The following is a 19182-nucleotide window of genomic DNA, read 5'->3' as shown; positions in this document are numbered from 1 at the left end:
CGGGTGCGCGGTCGGGGAGAGTCCCTGGAGGAACTGGGGAGGTCCATCCGACGGTTAGTCCTCCGGAGTTACCCCACTTTGCCCACGCAGGCGCGTGAAGATCTGGCGGTTGAGGCCTTCCGGAACGCCCTGCGGGACGAACAATTGCAGCGCCATGTCTTCGCAAGTAAGGCCACGACCCTGGCAGAGGCGATTACCCTGGCCACTGAGATGGAGGCCTTTTTGGAGTCCCAGATTTATCAGCGGGAGGGTAGGATCGAGGCCAAGGAGGCCCGAGTGGTCGAGGAACCCTCCGCAGGTACACCAGGCAAGGCGGGGGCGGCGGGTGGAGACCGACCCTTGCCGGGCACACCCTCGCGGGTCCAGTGCTACGGGTGCCGCGAGTATGAGCATTTCCGCCGGGATTGCGCGGGAAGGGGAAGGGCGGCGCCGTCCGGGGCCGGCTGCCGGCGGAGCCAGTCTCGACGGCGCCGCCGGGGCCGGCCCCTCCGGCGGATTTGGCCCCCCTGCGGAGCCGGCCGCCGGAGGTGGAGGACGAGTTCCTGGTTGCGACAACTGACATGGACGGAGAGGAGGATGACTCAATTTTGGATGGGTTTCCCGAGGTCTGAGACCTGAGCAAGCTAGCTCAGGAGCAGCAGGACGACCCAGAGCTGGGACCGGTCCGCCAGTGGCTGGTGGCAGGGAGTGACCGGCCTGAATGGGAGGACATCTCCGACCTCGGTGCCGGGGTCAAAAGCTGGTGGTCCAGATGGGACACACTGCACCTATTTCGAGGGGTCTTGCAAGTGAAGTGGGCAAGGGCCGACGGGGGCCCCCCACCTGAAAGATCGCCGTCCCGCAGGCCAGGGTGCCAGAGGTTCTACTTCTTGCCCACAACCACCGAACTGCTGGACACCTCGGGGTCGCTCGGACCGTGGCCCGACTCAGGCAGGCTCCTGTGTATTGGAGGGAGATGAGACGGCAGGCTGAGGAGTAGTGCCAGGAGTGTCATCTCTGCGGTTCTAAGAAGTCCCCACCGTGTCCCGGGAGAGCTCCGCCTCGACAATACCTGGTGGGGGCCCCCATGGGGCGGATCGCCATTGACCTTACCGGACGCCTGCCCCGAACCAAGGCCGGAAACACCAGTATAATGGTAGTGGTGGACTATTTCACAAAGTGGGTGGAGGCTTTTCCCCTTCCGGATCAGACGGCCGAGACTGTGGCCAACACCCTCGTGGAGCAGGTGATCACGCGCTTCGGGACACCCCTCGAAATCCACACGGATCGAGGGCGGGAGTTCGAGGCGGGCCTGTTCCGTGGGTCTGCCAGCTGTTGGGCATCCACAAGACCAGGACGACTCCGTTCCACCCCCAGTCCGACGGCATGGTTGAACGGTTCAATCGTACCGTGAAGACCATGCTGAGCATGTTTGTGGATGAGAATCAGGACGACTGGGACGAACATCTTCCCTACGTCCTGATGGCCTACCGCTCCTCTCAGCACGGTAGCACCAGGCTCACCCCGAACATGCTCATGCTCGGGCGGGAGGTGGGACTTCCCCTAGACGTCGTTGTGGGGTCACCGGTGGAACGGACGGAGACTACCGAGGCACTAAATTACGTCGACGAGCTGAGAGCGGAGCTCACGCGGGCCCACGAGTTTGCCCGGCGACACCTGAGGCGGACTCAGAGCTACCAGAAGCAGCAGTACGACCGTCGCGCCCAGGAGTGCGGGTTCAAGCCCGGCCAGGCTGTTTGGCTGTTCACCCCAAAGAAGAAGGTCGGCCGCTCCCCCAAGCTTCAGTGGTGGTGGGACGGACCCTTTGCAGTGCTACAACGCCTCAACGACGTGACCTACAAAGTGCAGCGTACCGCCCGAGCGAAGGCTCAGATCGTGCATCGCAATCGGCTTAAGCGCTACCTGGGCGACGTGCAGCTTGGATGGTGGGAGCGCGCAGCCCGCGGAGCCTTGGCCGAGGAGGCGCCAGGGCGGGCAGCGGGGCAAGGAGCCAGCGGATCCGGCCCTCAGTCCTGCCCGCGGGGGCTGTCTCCCCCCGTTGACGAAGGGACCGCACTGGAACCTATTGACGGGGCGAAGTCGGGACACCCGGGCCGGAGCGGCGGCGTGTCGAACGGGGAGAATTCAGACACAAGCAGCCAGGGAGGCAGGGCGCCGGCGGAGCCATCGCCGTGGGAGCTGGAGGCGGGGGGAGCGCGCGTGACTCGCAAGGGGTGGCGGGTTCGGCGCCCGGTGCGATTCTGCTCCACGCTAACTCCTGAATCTCCCTCTGTTTCTCTCCCCAAGATGGACCGGTTGGCCTGCCCCCACTGTCGACGGGAATTCCGTCAGCGGACCAATTTGCGGCGACACCTGAGGACGGCTTGTCAAGAACTGTTCGCCGCCCGGCCCTATACCTGTGAGCGGGGGTGTGGCCGCTGCTTCTACTGCTCGGACATGCGGGATCGGCACCACCGACACTGCGACCACGTCCTCGTCGGCCAGATCCGGGCGGAGGATCCTGACGTCCCGGAGGTCTTTGCAAGTTGGGGGGGGGAGTTAGGGGGTGACGAGTTCCCCATGGAGCAGTCACTCCCCCCTGCCGGTCCTCCGGAAGGAGCCACCCGGACCTGCCCCCGGTCGGCTGCCGCGGGTGAGCCCTCGCCGCTGGTGTCCTCTCGGCGCCGAAGGCGGGGGTCGCGGGGCCGGCCAGAACGACGAGATCAGTTGGACTCGCCTTCCAGTGCGGCCCCGGGCCCCAGCGGCTGCCGCTGCGGCCGGGACCGCCCCCCTGCGCTGCTCAGTGGAGGCGGGGACGCAGACTGAGGAAGAACCCCCAGCCCCGGTTTGGAGTGGGGGCCGCTGGAGTCTGCCTCCCGCATCCTGGGTGACGTATGCGGGGGGATCCGCCTGCGACTGGGGGTGTGACCCACTCTGCAGGAGGAGCGGGTCACCAGAGACACAGACACCATAATGGACCCACCCCTCTGTGAGCTTCACCACAGCCAGTGGCGGTCGGAGGTCCAGCGGGAGCCCCCTCCACCGCCCACCGGAGTCCGCCCCCCGGAGCAGCGAGGCAACGCCGGTGGGCACCACGACGACCGGAGTCTCCTCCACACTGGACCCCTGGATCCCCCACAGCGGAGAAGACCCTCGGAACCCACCAGACTTGTACTTGTTGCTTGTTTTCACTCTTTGTAAGCTGCGCAGGGGCGACCGGGATGGCCGCTGGGTTGCGCCGCCTCGTTCGGGGACGAACAAGAGTCCTCGGAGGGGGCGGTGTAGCGCCGGCGGGTCTGGCCGGTGGGGGCGCCAGCTCGGACCCACATGGAGTTGGCTGGCTGCCCGCGCTGGTATGCGAACGGCCCGCGGTTTTCCCGCCTCGCGCCTGCGCAGTCCCTGCCGACAGGCGCCATGTTTAGAGCTTGTCGGAAGAGCACATTGTGGTGTACGCGACAGCAATAAAAACAGAGATTTCGTGACCAGAACAGTGAGTTGCACCTGAGTGTCGTTCTTCACAGCGTCGAACCCTGTTCAGCGGGACACGCTACAATACGAATAATAATAGACACACTTCATAAAAATGAAGCCCGCTGCCATATGTGAATAGGAGAAGTCACAATACAGAGCATGCACGAATGACAGACGAGCTTATCGGTTTAATAACCTGAAAGTCTGACTAAAACTACTTTGCCAAAGTCTTTGAAAGAGACACCAATAACCAATCGTGTAGCCCTGTGAATTTAATTGTAATGTCCTGTTTTAAAGCATTTTCATAAGGATTCTGTAGTTTTCTACCCCTTCATCAATTCATCCATCAATGACACTTGACACTGACCTTTTTAAACCTCCACACAGTACCCTATTGTAATCTTTGATGAACAATCACATTAACCCTAAATAGCTGATATCCCAAATTAATGGCAAAATAATTGTGAATAATGAAATATACAATATGCTCACAGTTAGATTTGAATTTATCAATGAAATGCAAATAAATGTATAACTGCTGGAACATGAAATGCCAGCTGCAATGTAGAAATTAGACTTTTAATAACTAGGTGGTCTTGGACCACAGGAAGAGTCTATGCTTTTTTAGTCAGCACATCATGTAAAAATAACATGCACCATTGTAGTTGAGTGAGCAAACAGTATTGCGCGCAATCGTATGATCTGCATGATCAGTCAATCGACAAGTGACATCTGTAGGCATCCCGCATGTCCAGAAACTGCCTGGCCGTTAACAACATTCTTCATAACAATTGGTTGACAATGGACTTAGGATCGACAGCTTGTGCAGCAAGCTGGAATGATCAATGCTATATGTACCTGATGCTTGAAATGGCAGAGCTGATCTGGCTCTAAATCATGGCCTGGGCATGATGGAAGTAGAAACAGACATGAACAGATGGCCAGATTGACAGATCCGCAACAGTGGGCGTAAGGGCTAAATGTCCAGGGGTGGTCACCCAGAGCCTGCATACAGTTTTTCAAGGGGGCACCACAAGAAAATATTGAAGCTGCTACTGCATTAGAAACTAAACAGAGATTTCAAACGGGGAGGAGGCATCAAATACGAGCCCCCCCAAAAAAAATTACGCCACTGATCTGCATTCAATAAAGAATTGCTGAGAAAGTAGCCTAACATCAGTCCGAGTAACTGGGACTCTACAAATTGCCCTCTTCCTTCCTCCATGTTCTAACATTTGGACACGGTCGGGCGATCGTCATGTGCATGCCCTACTTGGAGAACTCAAGTCACTATTAGACTCCGTGCAGTACATGGTATACATGCCCCACTGACGTGACTAGGCACTAGGCTATGCTATGATAACACTAGTAGTACTATAGTACTTAGTATTTAGTAAAAAAAGTAGCCTAGGCCTAACTAATATCAACTGAATGACTAATCAAGGCACACAGACACATCGAAACTGCTAGTTTAATTTCGATGTTTCAAATTTCAGGCACAGAGGTTAGGCATTAATTACTGGTGCCTTAAGGCTTTTCTTTGTTACGGTTTACTCCGTCCTAGATGGCTTCAACTCTGCTTTGATCTCCTTGGTCTATCCCGGCGCGGCCGGCCCCCACACCATGCATGTCATCAGCACCGCCGGCCGCGCAAACGTGGCGCGAATAGTATAACTTTACGTCAAATTTTTCTTTTAGAGTAATGTGTAGTTCATGTCAGCCTAGACTTCGCCGTGATGACGTCATGAGTCATAACTATTGACCAATCAGTTATGGTCTTTGGCGCAGGCTGGGAAAATGCGTCCAAAACGGCCTTATTAAAACAAGACCAAACAAACAACTACTTAATTAATGGCATCGTTCAGTATTATAGGTGTGCGGGTACGTTTTCAGAACTGGACTAACTTTGGCGTTCTAGCCCAGCGAACGCGTCCGCGCGTACGGGATATGACGCACGAGGTACGCGTACGCGCAGTGGAAACAAAAAGGCTCAACATTGGATTCTCCTCCCAAACAGGTGCTTTTTGTAAACGGTGACACGCAATCACGTAAAGCTTAAAGGCCAAACGTTTCTAACAAGCTTTACAATTAAGGCCACCATGCAACAGCTTATGCCGACGTGAACTTCATCTGAAGTTGGAAATAGCATCATCCTTGGTTATGAGCGTAGGCTTGATGTCACTAAAAAATCTCTGTGTTTAGTTGATTTTCACCGCTTCATCATCCTCAAATAGAACCTAGCTTAAAACAGAGGCCTAACAGTTCACTTCCCTGAATTTACTCCATAGCTTGCACTGCATTTGGCTTTGTACGGATTTCGATGATCCCACAATGTGTTTGTTTATGTTTTCTGCTGTTTGGGGGAGTGGGTGGAATCGTTTCATATTCTAACCATGTGCCCCATCAGTATCTACCATAATATAGCAGTGTGCAAGTTAATTATGAGCCTACTGAAGTGGACCTTAAATTGAGGTGTGCAGTAGTTTTTTTTTTGGGGGGGGGTGTGAGACAGTAAATAATATAGAGCACCAGCTCTCGGGTATGTGGAATAAGAAGGCTTACACTACAATGGCTTAGTCCTGATGGAATAAACACATTTTGCGAAAAAGTTAAATCAAACGAATTCCATATTGTTAATTTACACGTCATGATTCAGAGGGCAATTCCCTGTCAATTCATGCTGTACTTACATGTACTTTGGGCGGCAAAGCCGAGCACAGTCCTCTGGAGTGAGTTTGGTTGAGTCATAGTTACCAGCACTTATATTCATCTCACGGGATTCTATGCCCTCTCGGTAGCATCCAAGATAATCTGTTGTGTAAGAATTACAATTCACCATCAGCAATTCAGTTATACCTAGTGTGTACAAGTTTCATTGGCTTCTGCACCAATTAATACCACCTTTTTACTCGTGGTTCATATAGGTTGCAGTTATAAGATCAAATTTCTGGCTGATCTCTCATCCAAAGTCCTTTATTTTCTTCACTGTGACACCTCTCATTTTTTCTTGTGACAAACGAGAATCTCTGGAAAAGAGACAGTGTAAAGCACATCTGAAATCTTTCGTACATTCAATCTTGATCAACAATACTTGTAGCATTTTTAGATTTAATCCTATAGTCTCCGATCCTTTTATTTTCATACCAGTACTATTTACACACCCCACTAAATAAGGTTTCTTATGTCGTAAATCAAAGCAGCAAGTTGTACAATCAACATTTGACGATAAGCCACGGTACTCACCGAGTTGATCAGAAGCTGGAAGATATGTCAATAAGAGCTGAGAAATTGTTAAACACAAAAACCGATGAATGTTTCAAAAACTAGCACTGTGAGGCTTCAGAAAATAAATTAAACTCATGGCAATGTTTTTGGTCCTAAATCTAGCATAGGCTTACAACTCAATAAAGACAACTATATGGAACTGAGAGAGAACCGGAATGTCATAGGCCTAAGCAAACGACTTTCAGCGTAAGAACCATGTTCACCAAAACACATCAAGTCCCTTTTTTTAAAAGATTCCGTTTGTAACTGAAACAGGAGTTCGTCGTCTGTTGCTACTAGTAGTTCTTACCATTATCAAGACCAACGTGCTACCGCAGCCTACTTCTTTATGGATCCACATTTTCTTGTTACATCAGGACAGCTCAAAAGATGTAGTCTGTTTTTAAGTCTACCATGAAATTCAAAGCATGTAATACTTGTTTCTCTTCTGCATGCAATGTTTCGTTCCTCAGACTCGTGGCCAAAAGGCAGCAGAGCAATTGACCAAATATTTAGGAAGTATGATCATCATTTTTTATGAAGGTCTGACAAAAGAGGTAAATCGATGAAGAACTAGTTGCGTTTGGATTTCCCGAGCAATATTGATTCTTGTTGTGACAAGTTTGTGAAAACGCAGATGTTGCCAAATTATGCATATGATTTTATAAATTCATGATTAGAATCATTCAGCTCTTCTTAATGCACCAATCAATTTCATTAGGGAAAGAAAACAAGAAAGACAAAAAGTCTATTGACTAAGACTGGTACTGTTTTGTAAACTCAATTTTTTAGGAAGCAATTGGTTTACCCGAGCAAAAAGAAAAACTCAACTGTATTGAGCTGATTGGTTTCTATACGGTTAGATTTTAACACAGAAAGGAACAGGTTTTCCTCATATTCAAAAGACTATTTTTTACAAAATTGCAGAATTCTGAATTACATTTCAAATAAGATTGTGGTGAATACACATTACACGCAAATTGACTGAATTGTACCCACCTGAAAAGTACACTAAACCACTAAAACACATATAACCCAACAATAGAAAGATTTCTCTCCTGTAAAATTTATGACAGAGTGTCTTCAGTAATTTTTAGTATTTCAGAAAAACTAAACTAAAACTTTGTATTCCAGAAAAGTCAATTTTACCGGTCTAAATGGGTTCCTTTTCAATATATTTAACCCCAAAGGGATGTCAAATTGTTTACCTGCACTGAAAAAAGGGTCGATTATAGGAGCACAAACTGGGCCTGAGAAAAAATAATTTCGTGGACCCTTTAAAGCAAGTAATTTTCTGTGTTTACACTTGTGATTGTGCTTGGACACTGGGCAAGTCGGGTCACGGGATCTATAACTAACATGACCAGAAATATACTTAAAAATATCCACAGATTACGACATCTGAGAGGGGGATCTGCCCCTCCCAATATTTACATAAATGCACATTACTATAGCTGCACAAAAATGTGTACCCCCTTCTCCTATAGCGACACCCTGTTGCATCCGTGTACATGAACCATCTCTGCTTAAACTGGTAGGTGAAGTGGTTCCAGTTGCTGTATAGCTTTGTTTTCCATGGGTGCTGATGCGAAATTTCGGAGAAAGGTTTGAAATCCGTTCATCAGAAAACAAAACTACACACTTTAAAAATATAAAGGTTTTCTCCTGCTGTGGGTACAGGTGGATCACAAGTTGTCCTTCTAACTCTCAGGTTTGTTTTTACTCTGAAGTGAAATGTTTCCCAGAGTTTGTGTAAAAGCAGGCATTAAACAGAGACTTACCAGAAGCCTCATAGCAGTTGTCATAAAACGCAAATTCCAAACAGCAAACACAAGAAATTGAGTCTGAACAATAGAGTGCAATTTATTCTGCCACGAGGCTAAGGAATTTCTTCTCAGTTACTCTTTAAATATTGTGCTGGTGTTAGGAAATATAAAGCCACGTTTTATAGGGCCCCAGATTTGGAGAGGGTGTAGGCATAATAACTTTGAGATCTACAACAGAAATGCACATTTTCAAGCGGTAAAAATGAAAAAAGTCTGTGTGTTTCGTATACTGCCAACTTCACCTTAAAATCTTTCTTTTTCCTTCATCTTTGCAAGGTGTTGCTCCGTCGTTTTACAGATATCTGCCGCGGGTGGGATTCTGCAACGTCACCTGTCATGGGGCTGGCTTGGCTGTAGACACCAGCCAGCTGACACCAGTGGAACGGCAGAGCAACCTCCAGACCTCTAAAAGGACTCACAGGTGAGCTAAGCTTTGTTTCCATCAAGACCATGGATCAGCCACAGATCATCAAGAAATTTGCAGAGTTCCACAAAATAGACACTCTGTTGAATAAGGGAACTCATTCCCAGAGTTCATTTATCGTTTAAACTAAATTTCAACATGACAAATAGTAAGAAAAAGTACAAGATCGTCAATTAATTTAGGATGAAATGATAGTCAAGTACTTCAAGACCTGAACTACATATTTTCTGAAAAAGTAATAAAGGGGGGTCGAAATATCAACTACATTTGAATTCTCGAGGGGTATGCTTAGTTTAAGGAAGAGGGATGGAATAAAATTCAGATGCTCTGGAAAATCAGGTATAAAAGCTAAAAGGGTGAAAAGGTCTACAAAAGAATGAACAGGTGCACTGAAAAGGTGATGATGCTGATATGATAGTGTTGGAAGAAAAATATTTGAATCCAGGAGATACGTTTTATGAGGTAACGTGGAGACCCATGGAAGAGAGCTTTGAGTATTTATTCATCTTAAAAAGAAATGTTGCAGTTTGAGATAGTGTTTTTTCATTGTTGAAAGGATACGTACCATTTTCAGAACCCCCCTTCCAAAAAAATTCAAGTCAAAACCAAATACCATATGTACATTTTTTTGGGTTGACAACCCTCGTGTCCATCTCTGCTGAAAGTGATGCCCTGATCCTTTCATGCCTGACAGCAACCTCACAAAGACCCAGCAACAAGGATGGAGAGAAGCCTGGCTGTTGGCATCTCCATCGGGAAGAGAAGATGTGAGGGGAGCCAGCCCACGCAACAGCAAGAGCAGGGAAGGAGGAAGATGAACGCTTAAGTTTAACACTACTCACGTCCAAGGAGGATACGAACACAAAAATCCACACACTCGAGGAAGGGGAGCCCCCTGGGTCTAGGCAGCAAGTTTAGGAGAATGATGATTACATCATCATATTCCTACGTTGGGCAATACCTGCTACAAGTGGCTCAACTACACAGACAGAACGTGAACATCTAAATTTTAAATGCAAATATTTAGTCTTATTCAGAATCCCGAAGTCTTTACTCTGAACAGGTTCCAATTTTGTTGAGGTGGTAAAGAAAACATTGCTTAGTAGTGGTTGTACTTGAGCAGAGAAAAATTGAAAATAAGCAGGGAACCAGCCTCAAGTTTTGCAATTTGTAAAATATATTTTCGCTGGCAACTAGGTTTTGCTCAGAAAATATGTTCCCACGCTCATCGGTTTCTGGCTTACCAAAGCCATGAGGGTGACAGCAGATTTAAAAGTAACTTTTACTCTGTACAGCGGCTGTTAGGGTGGGTATTATTGAAGAAAGGCAAACGAAAAGTGATGAAAATCATGTAGTTTGAAGTGTTACAAAAATAATAAGTCTTTACAGCCAAAAGTGAACATCACATTATAATCGCATTAATTGCCAACCAAAAAAAAGTTATAGGAACGTAGCTTGAAAAAAGCCCTCTCCCTGAGGATTACCACCTGGTTTGGTTCCCCATTTGAGGTGAAGCTTTACTATTAAGCAGGACTGGAGGCCCTTGCAAGAGGAGAGTTAGATGTAAGGCAGCCAGTTGCTGACGCCATTTAAGACAGGTGGTTCCAGTCCTCTTGCTCAGGACCGCCATGTTGTCCAGTTCACTAACCTGCACTGCTCAGCTTATAGAGCTTGACCAGTTCAGAACATCAATAATATGGTCTGAACTGCGTCTGAGAGGGTGAAAAGGAAGTCGACCAAGATCGGTTGGTATATCACCAAAAGAGCTGGTGCTTATTCAGCTCTACGGATCCTGAGTTGAGGCATCCGAGGCACCGTCCTTCTAATCTGATCTAGTCTGAGCTGACTGAAATAATGTAGTTTCCATAAAATGGGAATAATACCTGATGCGTAGTTCGACCAATGATGTTCGTGGAGTGTTTTTTCTCAGAAGAGATTTCTGGTTTTTACTTCATGAATGATCAGGAATATTCAATTTATTTTATCAAAAGACGGTAAAATCAAACATTTTAGGAATGAAATATTAATCGAATGGTCATAAATGAAATGTGTCTATGTCTCAAGTAACATTGATTGGACATTTTCATAGACTTAAAGAAGTTGTGCAGTCAAACGGTTACAATTTGTAAAAAGTATAAAATTATGATTTACTTTTTCAAGGTTCAGTGTTCTATTGTGACTGTTATGTCAAATGCTTTAAACATTGCAAACGGACTGCTTATAATGTCGGACGCCAGTCTTCATACATTCCCTCCATAACATAGTACGTAAGTCCACCTAGATTAGTCCATAATTTACATGTAGGTACACTGTCTGTGATTGTAAGCCCACGGTCATCCCTCACCTCACGATAATGTGTTTCAGAAATTCAGAATTATAAAAAATCAGAATTTAGTGCGTAAAGTCTTTCAATTTTAGTGGGATTTTAATTGTGTCGATATCTCAGAAACACAGGCTTCGTCGATGAAATGAATATACATGTACATGTATTGTTCAACCTATGTAAAAAAAACCTGTGTAGATAATTATTTGCAATAAGATCAACGATTTGACGGTCTATTATATCAGCCTACTTTACTCATAACTTAGTCACCGTCTCGTTTGGTCATTCATTTGTATGAATTAGCTCTTTTTGTTTGCTATTACGTGTACTCATGCATTGATGCGCTCTGGTCTGCATGTACTTTTTCTTATCCTGCTTACCCTGAACAGCACTGAAACACGTGCACTTTAAAGTAGCAGTTCAACAGGCGCGTTGCGATTTTAAAAAAAAAAGAGAGTCACATCATTGCTTGTGTATAAACTTGCCTAAAGGAGGCACTGGCGTTTATATTTTTGGATTCGTGATAGATTAGATGTTTATTGGTGTTTTTATATTTTTGATAGATACAGTAACTTAAAAGTAAACGTTTCTCACCATAGCCATTGTCCCAGATCCGCGCCCATACCCCACTCAACCCAGCCTATATAGCCCAACCGCCAACCAGCCTGAAGGCTCATCTCACTCAGCCGATCCCCAAACTCTGCTTTCGTTCTAATCCTTAACCCTTAAACACACGGCCCAATGCGAAAGATCTATTTGGAAATACGCGGCGAAGCATATTTCGACACAACCTGTTCTTGTGGAATGATAGTGGTGTCGGGCTTACATTTTGAAAATGTCAGTTTTGTACAGATTTTTAGATTTGAACATCGAAGATTCGGATTTCTGTAAAGTTTTGTCCGTTTGCTTGTTTATGCATGCGCCAAATTCTGTTAGAAGGTATGTAGCTTCTAATGGATACTCCTAGAAATACAGTGCAGGAAAATAAGTACTAATAAGAAAGGAGGAATGTGGCCAAATACCATGACATGCAGAAGGGTATGAAATATTCCGAGCATGTCAGAATTTAAACAATGTCGCATTCTCTTTGTTATACAAATGAGGTATAACCAAAGCAATGAGTTATTTATACCTGACAGCCAAAAGTATTCAACTATGGTCCGAATATTATGTGCTCACCTTTGTTTAGGGAAACACAAAAAACCTAACATTTATGAGGGGGTTGAACAATTCTCTTGTTAACTGTATGGTAAGTATTGACTAGGCCTATAATAAATTCTTACTACGCAAAAATAAACCAACTGGCTATTATTCGGAGTTCCCCCAATGTTAAAAATCCAGCTATAGCTGATATTGAATCACAAGGATCATATAATTTCGAGTAAGTACAAATTTGGTTACAGATAGAACTTATACTAAACCCAATACTTTTATGCTTTTTTTTGACTTTTTTATCTCTCTATCAAACTTATGCACTCATTATTGTTTCATATTTACGCCGAATCGATAGCACGCGGTGGCTAGAAACTAAACTTCTACAAAACTATGATCTTCTGAAACTACAACTTCAACCGTAACTTCCATCATAGGCAAATCAACCAATGAAGAACTCATAAAATTCCTAAAGCTAGTAAGATTTCCGCTCGTCCAACCCATGCACATGAATCGCAGCTCTTTCTTTGATCAAATGGTGTATTTATTTGGTGAATATCCTTCTAGTTGTTAATCTCTAAGACGGTCAAGACCTTTTTAATCTAAACATTTCCGTTATTTAAGGATAAGTTTTATTTATTCCACCAAGAACGTGAGCGAGTGAAACCTTCTCCAGATGTGCTTATAATGAAATCAGCTAACTGCAGTGTTTTTATATGTGTACAACGATCATAAAAAAAACCCTGATTTATTTAGCAGTGTTCTAGGGGTCGGTCCAGGAACTTCACGTTGACAGCGGGTATGGTCTTGATGTTGGCCAACTTGTTGCGTCGCCCGTCCACAAAGGTCTCGATGACCCGGATCCTCTCCATGTCGACAGGGTTCACGTCGTACGGGTTCTCAGACAGCACCACCAGGTCAGCCTTCTTGCCGGCCTTGATGCTTCCTATCTCCTTGTCCCGGTGAAGCTGCCAGGCCGCGTTCACGGTGTAGGCCTTGAGAGCTTCGTGGACGGACACGCAGTACTCAGGGCCGTAGGGAGTGTTAGGGTCGTCCCTGGTGCAGCGAGTGACAGCCGTCTTGATGTTGGAGAAAGGATTGGCTTCTCCAGGGAACGTTGGATGATCCTGTGGACAGGAAAAAACACATTTTGAACCATTGCATTGCTGACATTTGATACATTTTTTTTCATATTTTTTAACTCAGAAAAGAAGAAAGTTCATGCTGGTACGATTTTCGAGTGTCTTAAATCATGCTATGGCCAATTTAACAAAAAGTTTAGATGACAAGCTTAATGTCAGTTTATCGAACTTATCGTTTATCTTGAGAGGGCAAGTAATTTGCTCCCATGATCTTGGACATACTATGAATATTATCAACAAGGCAAGGTTTCGGAAGGCTGTGCTTGATCTTTCTGAAAGGGCTTCGAGTTTTTTTTTTATTTACCTGGTGAATGGTCCAGGTTATGCCATTCTTGGTAGCTTCGGAGATTGGAGTCCAGCGGTTGACACGATCACCAAAGATGTTCGTCTTGTAAACAAGGGCGTAGAAGCGGAGGTGATCCACGAAGAAGGAAAGCGCCAGGTGTATCTTACCGGCCCGGGCAATCTGGTCCACAGTCATCAGACCTAGATGCTCCATGCGATGACGGTTGTCCTGGTTGTGGAATGGAGTCAGGATCTGGCAAATGGGGGAACGTTCACACCATACCAAGAGACTGAAATCACTGGTTTCATTCCCTCTTCGCTCACCTTTTTATCCATTTTTACGAAGATGAGAGACTGAGTTTTCTTTTTGAATTATAAAGCTAATAACAAACGGAATGTTTGGCATTATCATACGATCATCAGAGCAGCATGGTTTACGCAAATGGCAAGGTACGATTCAAAAAGCATGATTAATTTTCTTTCCGGTAATCTTTTGAGAATTCCATTACATGTACATCTGTTAGCAACTTGACTAGATATGGAGGAGAGACTTCATGTATGTAATAACTAAGGCGACTGCGGTGACTGTGTATAAGTCAGGAGTAGCCTTCTCGGGAGGGCTACTGGAGTTGGTGTCAAAGGTTAAGCTTCTCCCTCTCGTCCATAATACCTTTTCGTATACTTTCAAGACTTGTTCACAGCTCCTCTCCCCGTGGCAGTGGATTGCTATCTGTTTCCCCTCCTGGTGGTGCCTCTTGACGGTGTCGAAGAGTGCATCCGTCTCCATGTTCAGGATACCGTAGCTGGGTGCCTTAGGAAAGCCTAGGGTCTCAGTTAGTGGGGTGAACATGAACGGCTCACGGGTAGCAGCGGTGCCGCAATGCGGGGAGCCGTCGGCTATCAGCTTCAGACCCGCCTCCCACAATCTGGGGCTGTAGTTGCCGACACCCCCTTCGTAGTTTTTAGCACTGCCCCTGGCCTCCTTGGCTCGTGTGCGACCGAGCTGGCTGCAGCACCTAACTTTTGGGGGAGTAGGACCAGACGCGCTGTCCAAGTCTTCATCTCTCACTGCATGGATCAGTTTATATAAGCCTGCCAATGATAAAGAGACGCGGCAACAAACGAACATTTTCCTTAATATCAATTAACCATAAATCTCAATAAAACGGAGGAACACAGTACATTCAGTTATCAGCGAAGGGTACCATAGAGCTGGATATAATGTTGTCTGGAGCTGATTTATTAGAAATCATGGTTTTTATTTCCTTTTGAAGTGATAACCTTTTTACTCACCCAGACGGACTGGAAAGTCGGGCGCATCAGCCATTTTTTTCAGAATCTCGTCCACCTTAGAGTTCGGCATGTAAGCAAGATCAGTTACGGTGGTCAAACCAGCAGAAGCGTAGGCCTTCCACTGCTGCAGGAATGCCTCTGTCATCATCTTTTCGTTGGGCGAAGGGGCTTTTTGCCCCATGACGATCGAGATAGCGGGCTCCTCAAAGAGCTGGCCAGTTGGATAACCCTCGGCATCCAGCACCACGGTCCCTCCTGGCGGACTTTCATAATCTTTGCCGATCTGAAAAGAAAATATTGCGCTATTTGACATTCGAGAAATTGTGTCCAAAACAAAGTTATTTGAAAATTTGCCTTCCAGACGGTTGAGATGACAATAATGTGCAAATCATTAAGACATTGCGAAGTTCCCATTGAGAGGGCCATGGAATATAGACTTACTAATATAGTATTAATCTCGATTGTGCTTAATGATTCTCTTGAATGTGTTGAGTAATAAGTAAATGCATTACAATTTGTGGTCTACAACTTAGGCGATTAGGATACAACAGAAGAAGTTTTATACGTGCAGGTTGAATACTGTTCCCAACATAACACGTCCAATTACTTACAGGTGGCGGTGCATCAAGAGCAGGGCTGTTGACCCAGGCCACGTGACCGCTCTGTCCAACCACGACAATAGGGGTGGTGGAAGAGAAGTTGGTATCCAGGAAGTTGGCGCTGAGAGTCGGCAGGTCAGATATGAGCTCAGCGTCCCAGCCGAAGAAAAAGGCCCAGCCCTCGTTGCTGGGGTCTGTCTCAAGCTCGCTTATCTTTTTCATCATCACGGTGCGAATATCTTCGTAGGACCTAAAGAAAGGGTGTTCTTTCAACAATTAACAGTAAAATGTACCTTCAGTCGGTGGTTTACGATTTAAAGAAGAAAACAAAAGAAAAGTAACAACAAATGTCCACCAAGTGCAATCAATCAATGGTGGCGGTATCGCAGCTTGACTTGTTTCTTGTGATATTTAAAGATAACACAACAGCAGCGTGTCAATGTGTGATCTATAAATTGTGGCCACAACAGAGAAACATGACGAGGCTGTTTTAAGTGTCAGTAATCCCGGGTTCCCGCTCACACCCCCGTCCAACTAACAGCGCCATCTAGACCCTTTTGGGTGGGCGGATTATGGGGGGGGGGTTATGGGGCAAACTTGTGGGAATATCTCTATGAACCTTTTTTAAATCAGGGGAAATCACTTTCCTTTCTTTACTCTCTACCTGTATTTAAGGGCACTGATGTTGACATACTGGCTGCGCATGTGGGCACACAGTATGGCATGCTGGTGAGGTTCAATGAAACCCGGCATTAGCGTCTGCTGGTTCAGGAAGATCACCTGGGTCTTGTTCCCGGCGTGCCTGAAGACCTTATCGATGGTACCCACTTCCAGGAAGGTGTCACCACTGATGGCCACGGCCTCGACCTTTGGTGGAGGATCTGCTGCGCTACCCAGTGAATTGGCATCGGACTCCTCCATAGTGATAATGTCACCCCCGTAGAAGATAATGTCGGCTTGCTTAGTCCCTGCCTTACCTTTTTTATTAAAAAAAAAAATCCTGACTTCTCTTTTTGTCGTTTTTTTATTATACATTCCATGATTTGGTTTGTACCTTGTCCTGCCTTTTTTGGGGGGAGGGGAGGGATATCCCTCAGCAAGCATTATAAATGGTGCTATCCATCGATTTGTATAATGAGGCATGGTAATTGACACTACCATAGTCTGGAAATTGTTTCACACAACTTACTGAATTCTGATTAGAATAATCTTCAATGACATAGGTCTTAGCAAGGTAATATCTTCCATGGCGCAAGGCTAGCAGTTCAAAGATTAATATTTACCAGAGGTCCTTTCCTGACTAGGAATTTGAAGGAAGTTCCTCTCAGAAACAATAATTTTGTCTGAACATGCTGATATCTACACATATATAACGTAGATATAAGCCCTGTCATTGCTCGGGTTCACCCGTTCCATAGAAAAATTTGGAATTACGATGATTATAATTTATCGGTGACATTAAGCCGTACAGCACCCTGAACGTATTGGGATCAAGGAATTACACCTCTTGTGACCTAGTTATGATCCTGATATTGGCAAGAATTTTTCTGTAAATCCGGATGACAGTCCGTTAGATATATATCACTCTTTGCCAAATCTCTCCATAACAAATGATAATAAAGCATTACATGGAAACAAGGGTGAGAAGGGGTTTCTGGCACGAACGCTGCACGTCATCGAAGGTTGCCTAGTTTTGCCTGCTTCTTTTTGTTTTGTGGTTTTTATTCTCAAACGATTTTTTTTGGGTCTACCCTTTGAAATGGAAGTTGGAAAAGCCATTTGAAGTTGGAAAACCAAGGGCGTCAGTAACTTTCGAAGTGTTGGAAGACATACATAGTATAAAGTAGCAGAACAAAATGTTGAAAACGAACAGGTGCGCGCGTGGCGAAAATTTATCCAATGGTAGTGTAACAAATTTCTTTGTGTTATTTCTCTTCTGAAAAACAATGTACAATGCAGTACGGAAAAGAATAAGGACCCTCAGGTTTTAATCTTTCAGCTGGGTAAAAATATCATCAATAAATTACTATAAATAAAAACATTTTCCTACATCTAGTCATGAATTAAGTTAACATTGTACAAAACAAATCTCAGCTAATCCATCACATTATAATCGAAAATAATGTCTTTAAAAAGGAGCCATTTTCTGGGAATGCATTGTCACTTTGTGAAAACACCGTTGACACCTTCCTACCTTTCGGCATCTTTGGTTTAGATGTTGTCTCCTGCATTCTCTGCATGTTGAAGTTCCTTTCGTCAAAAGCTCGGAGGCAACAAACTGCGTATATAGACGAAGGGCCGTAGGGTGGTCGAAGTGGGGAACTTGCAACCAAATCTCTGTGGAGAGTCCTCAGGTGCAAGAGATCTGTGATGACAGCGGTAATTCAGCAGTTGTTTTCTGCTTGACAATACTTTGCTAGTTTCCACTTTGAAAATTGTACTTTTTCACAGATAAAGACGGAAGCAGCAGGAATTGGTTATTGCCCGTGTGTAGTCAGGCGATTTAAAGGTAGTGTATAGGATATGCATGTACTGCAATTTGTCAAAATTAGCGAATTTGGGAGTTGGTGATTTACTCTGTGTATCATTCCATCAATGCTTTGCGAAAAATGGAGAAAAACGATTTTCATGTTTAACCCAAGAAGCGCAGCTCGTGTAATTTGTCTCGCAAGAACCCATGGGCCACAGGAACTCCTGAGACACTGCACAGGCGAGATCGATTTGAAATGGCCAATTATGGCCTCAAAAATGCATTTTTCCATAGCTTCGCTTAATACTAGTGGCTGGCAAATTTATCTTCAAACTGTGTTTCCTCTTCAACAACGCAACGCTGAGAATTTGTCTAATTACGTTCTTATCGGGCTGTGAAGTGGCTGCAGTCACCATAGTCGCTGCGCGAACACACTATATTTATGTACATGGAAATATTGTGCTTGCTTTTGCCTTGAAACAGTGTTTCCTAAGTGTGCTTTTGTGCCCTTAAAACTAGGGTGCTCTTTAACGAACAGTTTCCGGGGCACGAATTCTAATTCCCTTACTTTTGTCATCCAGAACAACTGTTGTCGGTATGTCTTCCTGCCTAACACTCTCGTTATTGTTAGGAATGAAAATGGAAAGCAAGATTGACTTATAAACATGTTGGGACTCTTTGTGGTGTGAAATATATAGAGCAAAGCAAAACAATGCGAGTACACCACGATTCTCGGTATACAGTGGAACACCGTTAACAAGAACCTTCAGACTTTACAAATTACCCTATTCAGTTACCTTTTATTTTCAGTAAGGAAAAAAAAAAGACTTGGGACCTAAAGCTATCCTTGTTACAAATGTGACCTTGTATTAACAGTGCTCTTCTTATCAGTATTTGACTGTATTTTGTAAACCTATTTTATTAATTGCTTTCAAGGTGCCCTAATTTTTCCTA

The 19182-nt window shown here is 45.3% G+C and overlaps 2 protein-coding genes across 2 annotated transcripts in view; both read right to left on the bottom strand.

Moving 5' to 3' along the window:
* Positions 1-6563, bottom strand: part of LOC110980349 (polycystin family receptor for egg jelly-like) — a 48993-nt gene extending 42430 nt beyond the window's left edge. Inside the window, exon 1 of the mRNA XM_087139274.1 lies at positions 6141-6563. Within this exon, the coding sequence (XP_086995400.1) occupies positions 6141-6289 (149 nt within the window). The 5' untranslated portion in view covers positions 6290-6563. The remainder of the gene's footprint in view (positions 1-6140) is intronic.
* Positions 6564-11370: 4807 nt separating this feature from the next.
* On the bottom strand, positions 11371-18454 carry LOC110980348 (uncharacterized). Its single transcript, XM_022236949.2, has 7 exons — positions 17953-18454; positions 16423-16735; positions 15771-16008; positions 15160-15442; positions 14537-14958; positions 13886-14119; positions 11371-13566 (listed from the first exon to the last, which is right to left on the bottom strand). The coding sequence occupies exons 1-7, from the start codon at positions 17996-17998 to the stop codon at positions 13192-13194; spliced, it is 1911 nt and encodes a 636-aa protein (XP_022092641.2). The 5' UTR covers positions 17999-18454; the 3' UTR covers positions 11371-13191.
* Between the last annotated feature and the right edge of the window lie 728 nt (positions 18455-19182).

Source organism: Acanthaster planci, linkage group LG07 (assembly GCF_054643075.1).
Source record: "Acanthaster planci isolate LZ-2023a linkage group LG07, COTS_SCS, whole genome shotgun sequence".
Lineage (NCBI taxonomy): Eukaryota > Metazoa > Echinodermata > Asteroidea > Valvatida > Acanthasteridae > Acanthaster > Acanthaster planci.
Note: the sequence above shows the minus strand (reverse complement) of the source record. Positions and strands in the feature narration are given on the sequence as shown.

Bases quoted from the DNA above. Each gene is read 5' to 3' on its own strand.
- LOC110980348 (XM_022236949.2), bottom strand. From the start codon at position 17,998: ATGCAGAGAATGCAGGAGACAACATCTAAACCAAAGATGCCGAAAG. The intron at 16,736-17,952 runs GTAGGAAGGTGT...TTAATAAAAAAG, and splicing joins TAAACCAAAGATGCCGAAAG to GTAAGGCAGGGACTAAGCAA. The intron at 15,443-15,770 runs GTAAGTAATTGG...TTTTCTTTTCAG, and splicing joins CTCTTGATGCACCGCCACCT to ATCGGCAAAGATTATGAAAG.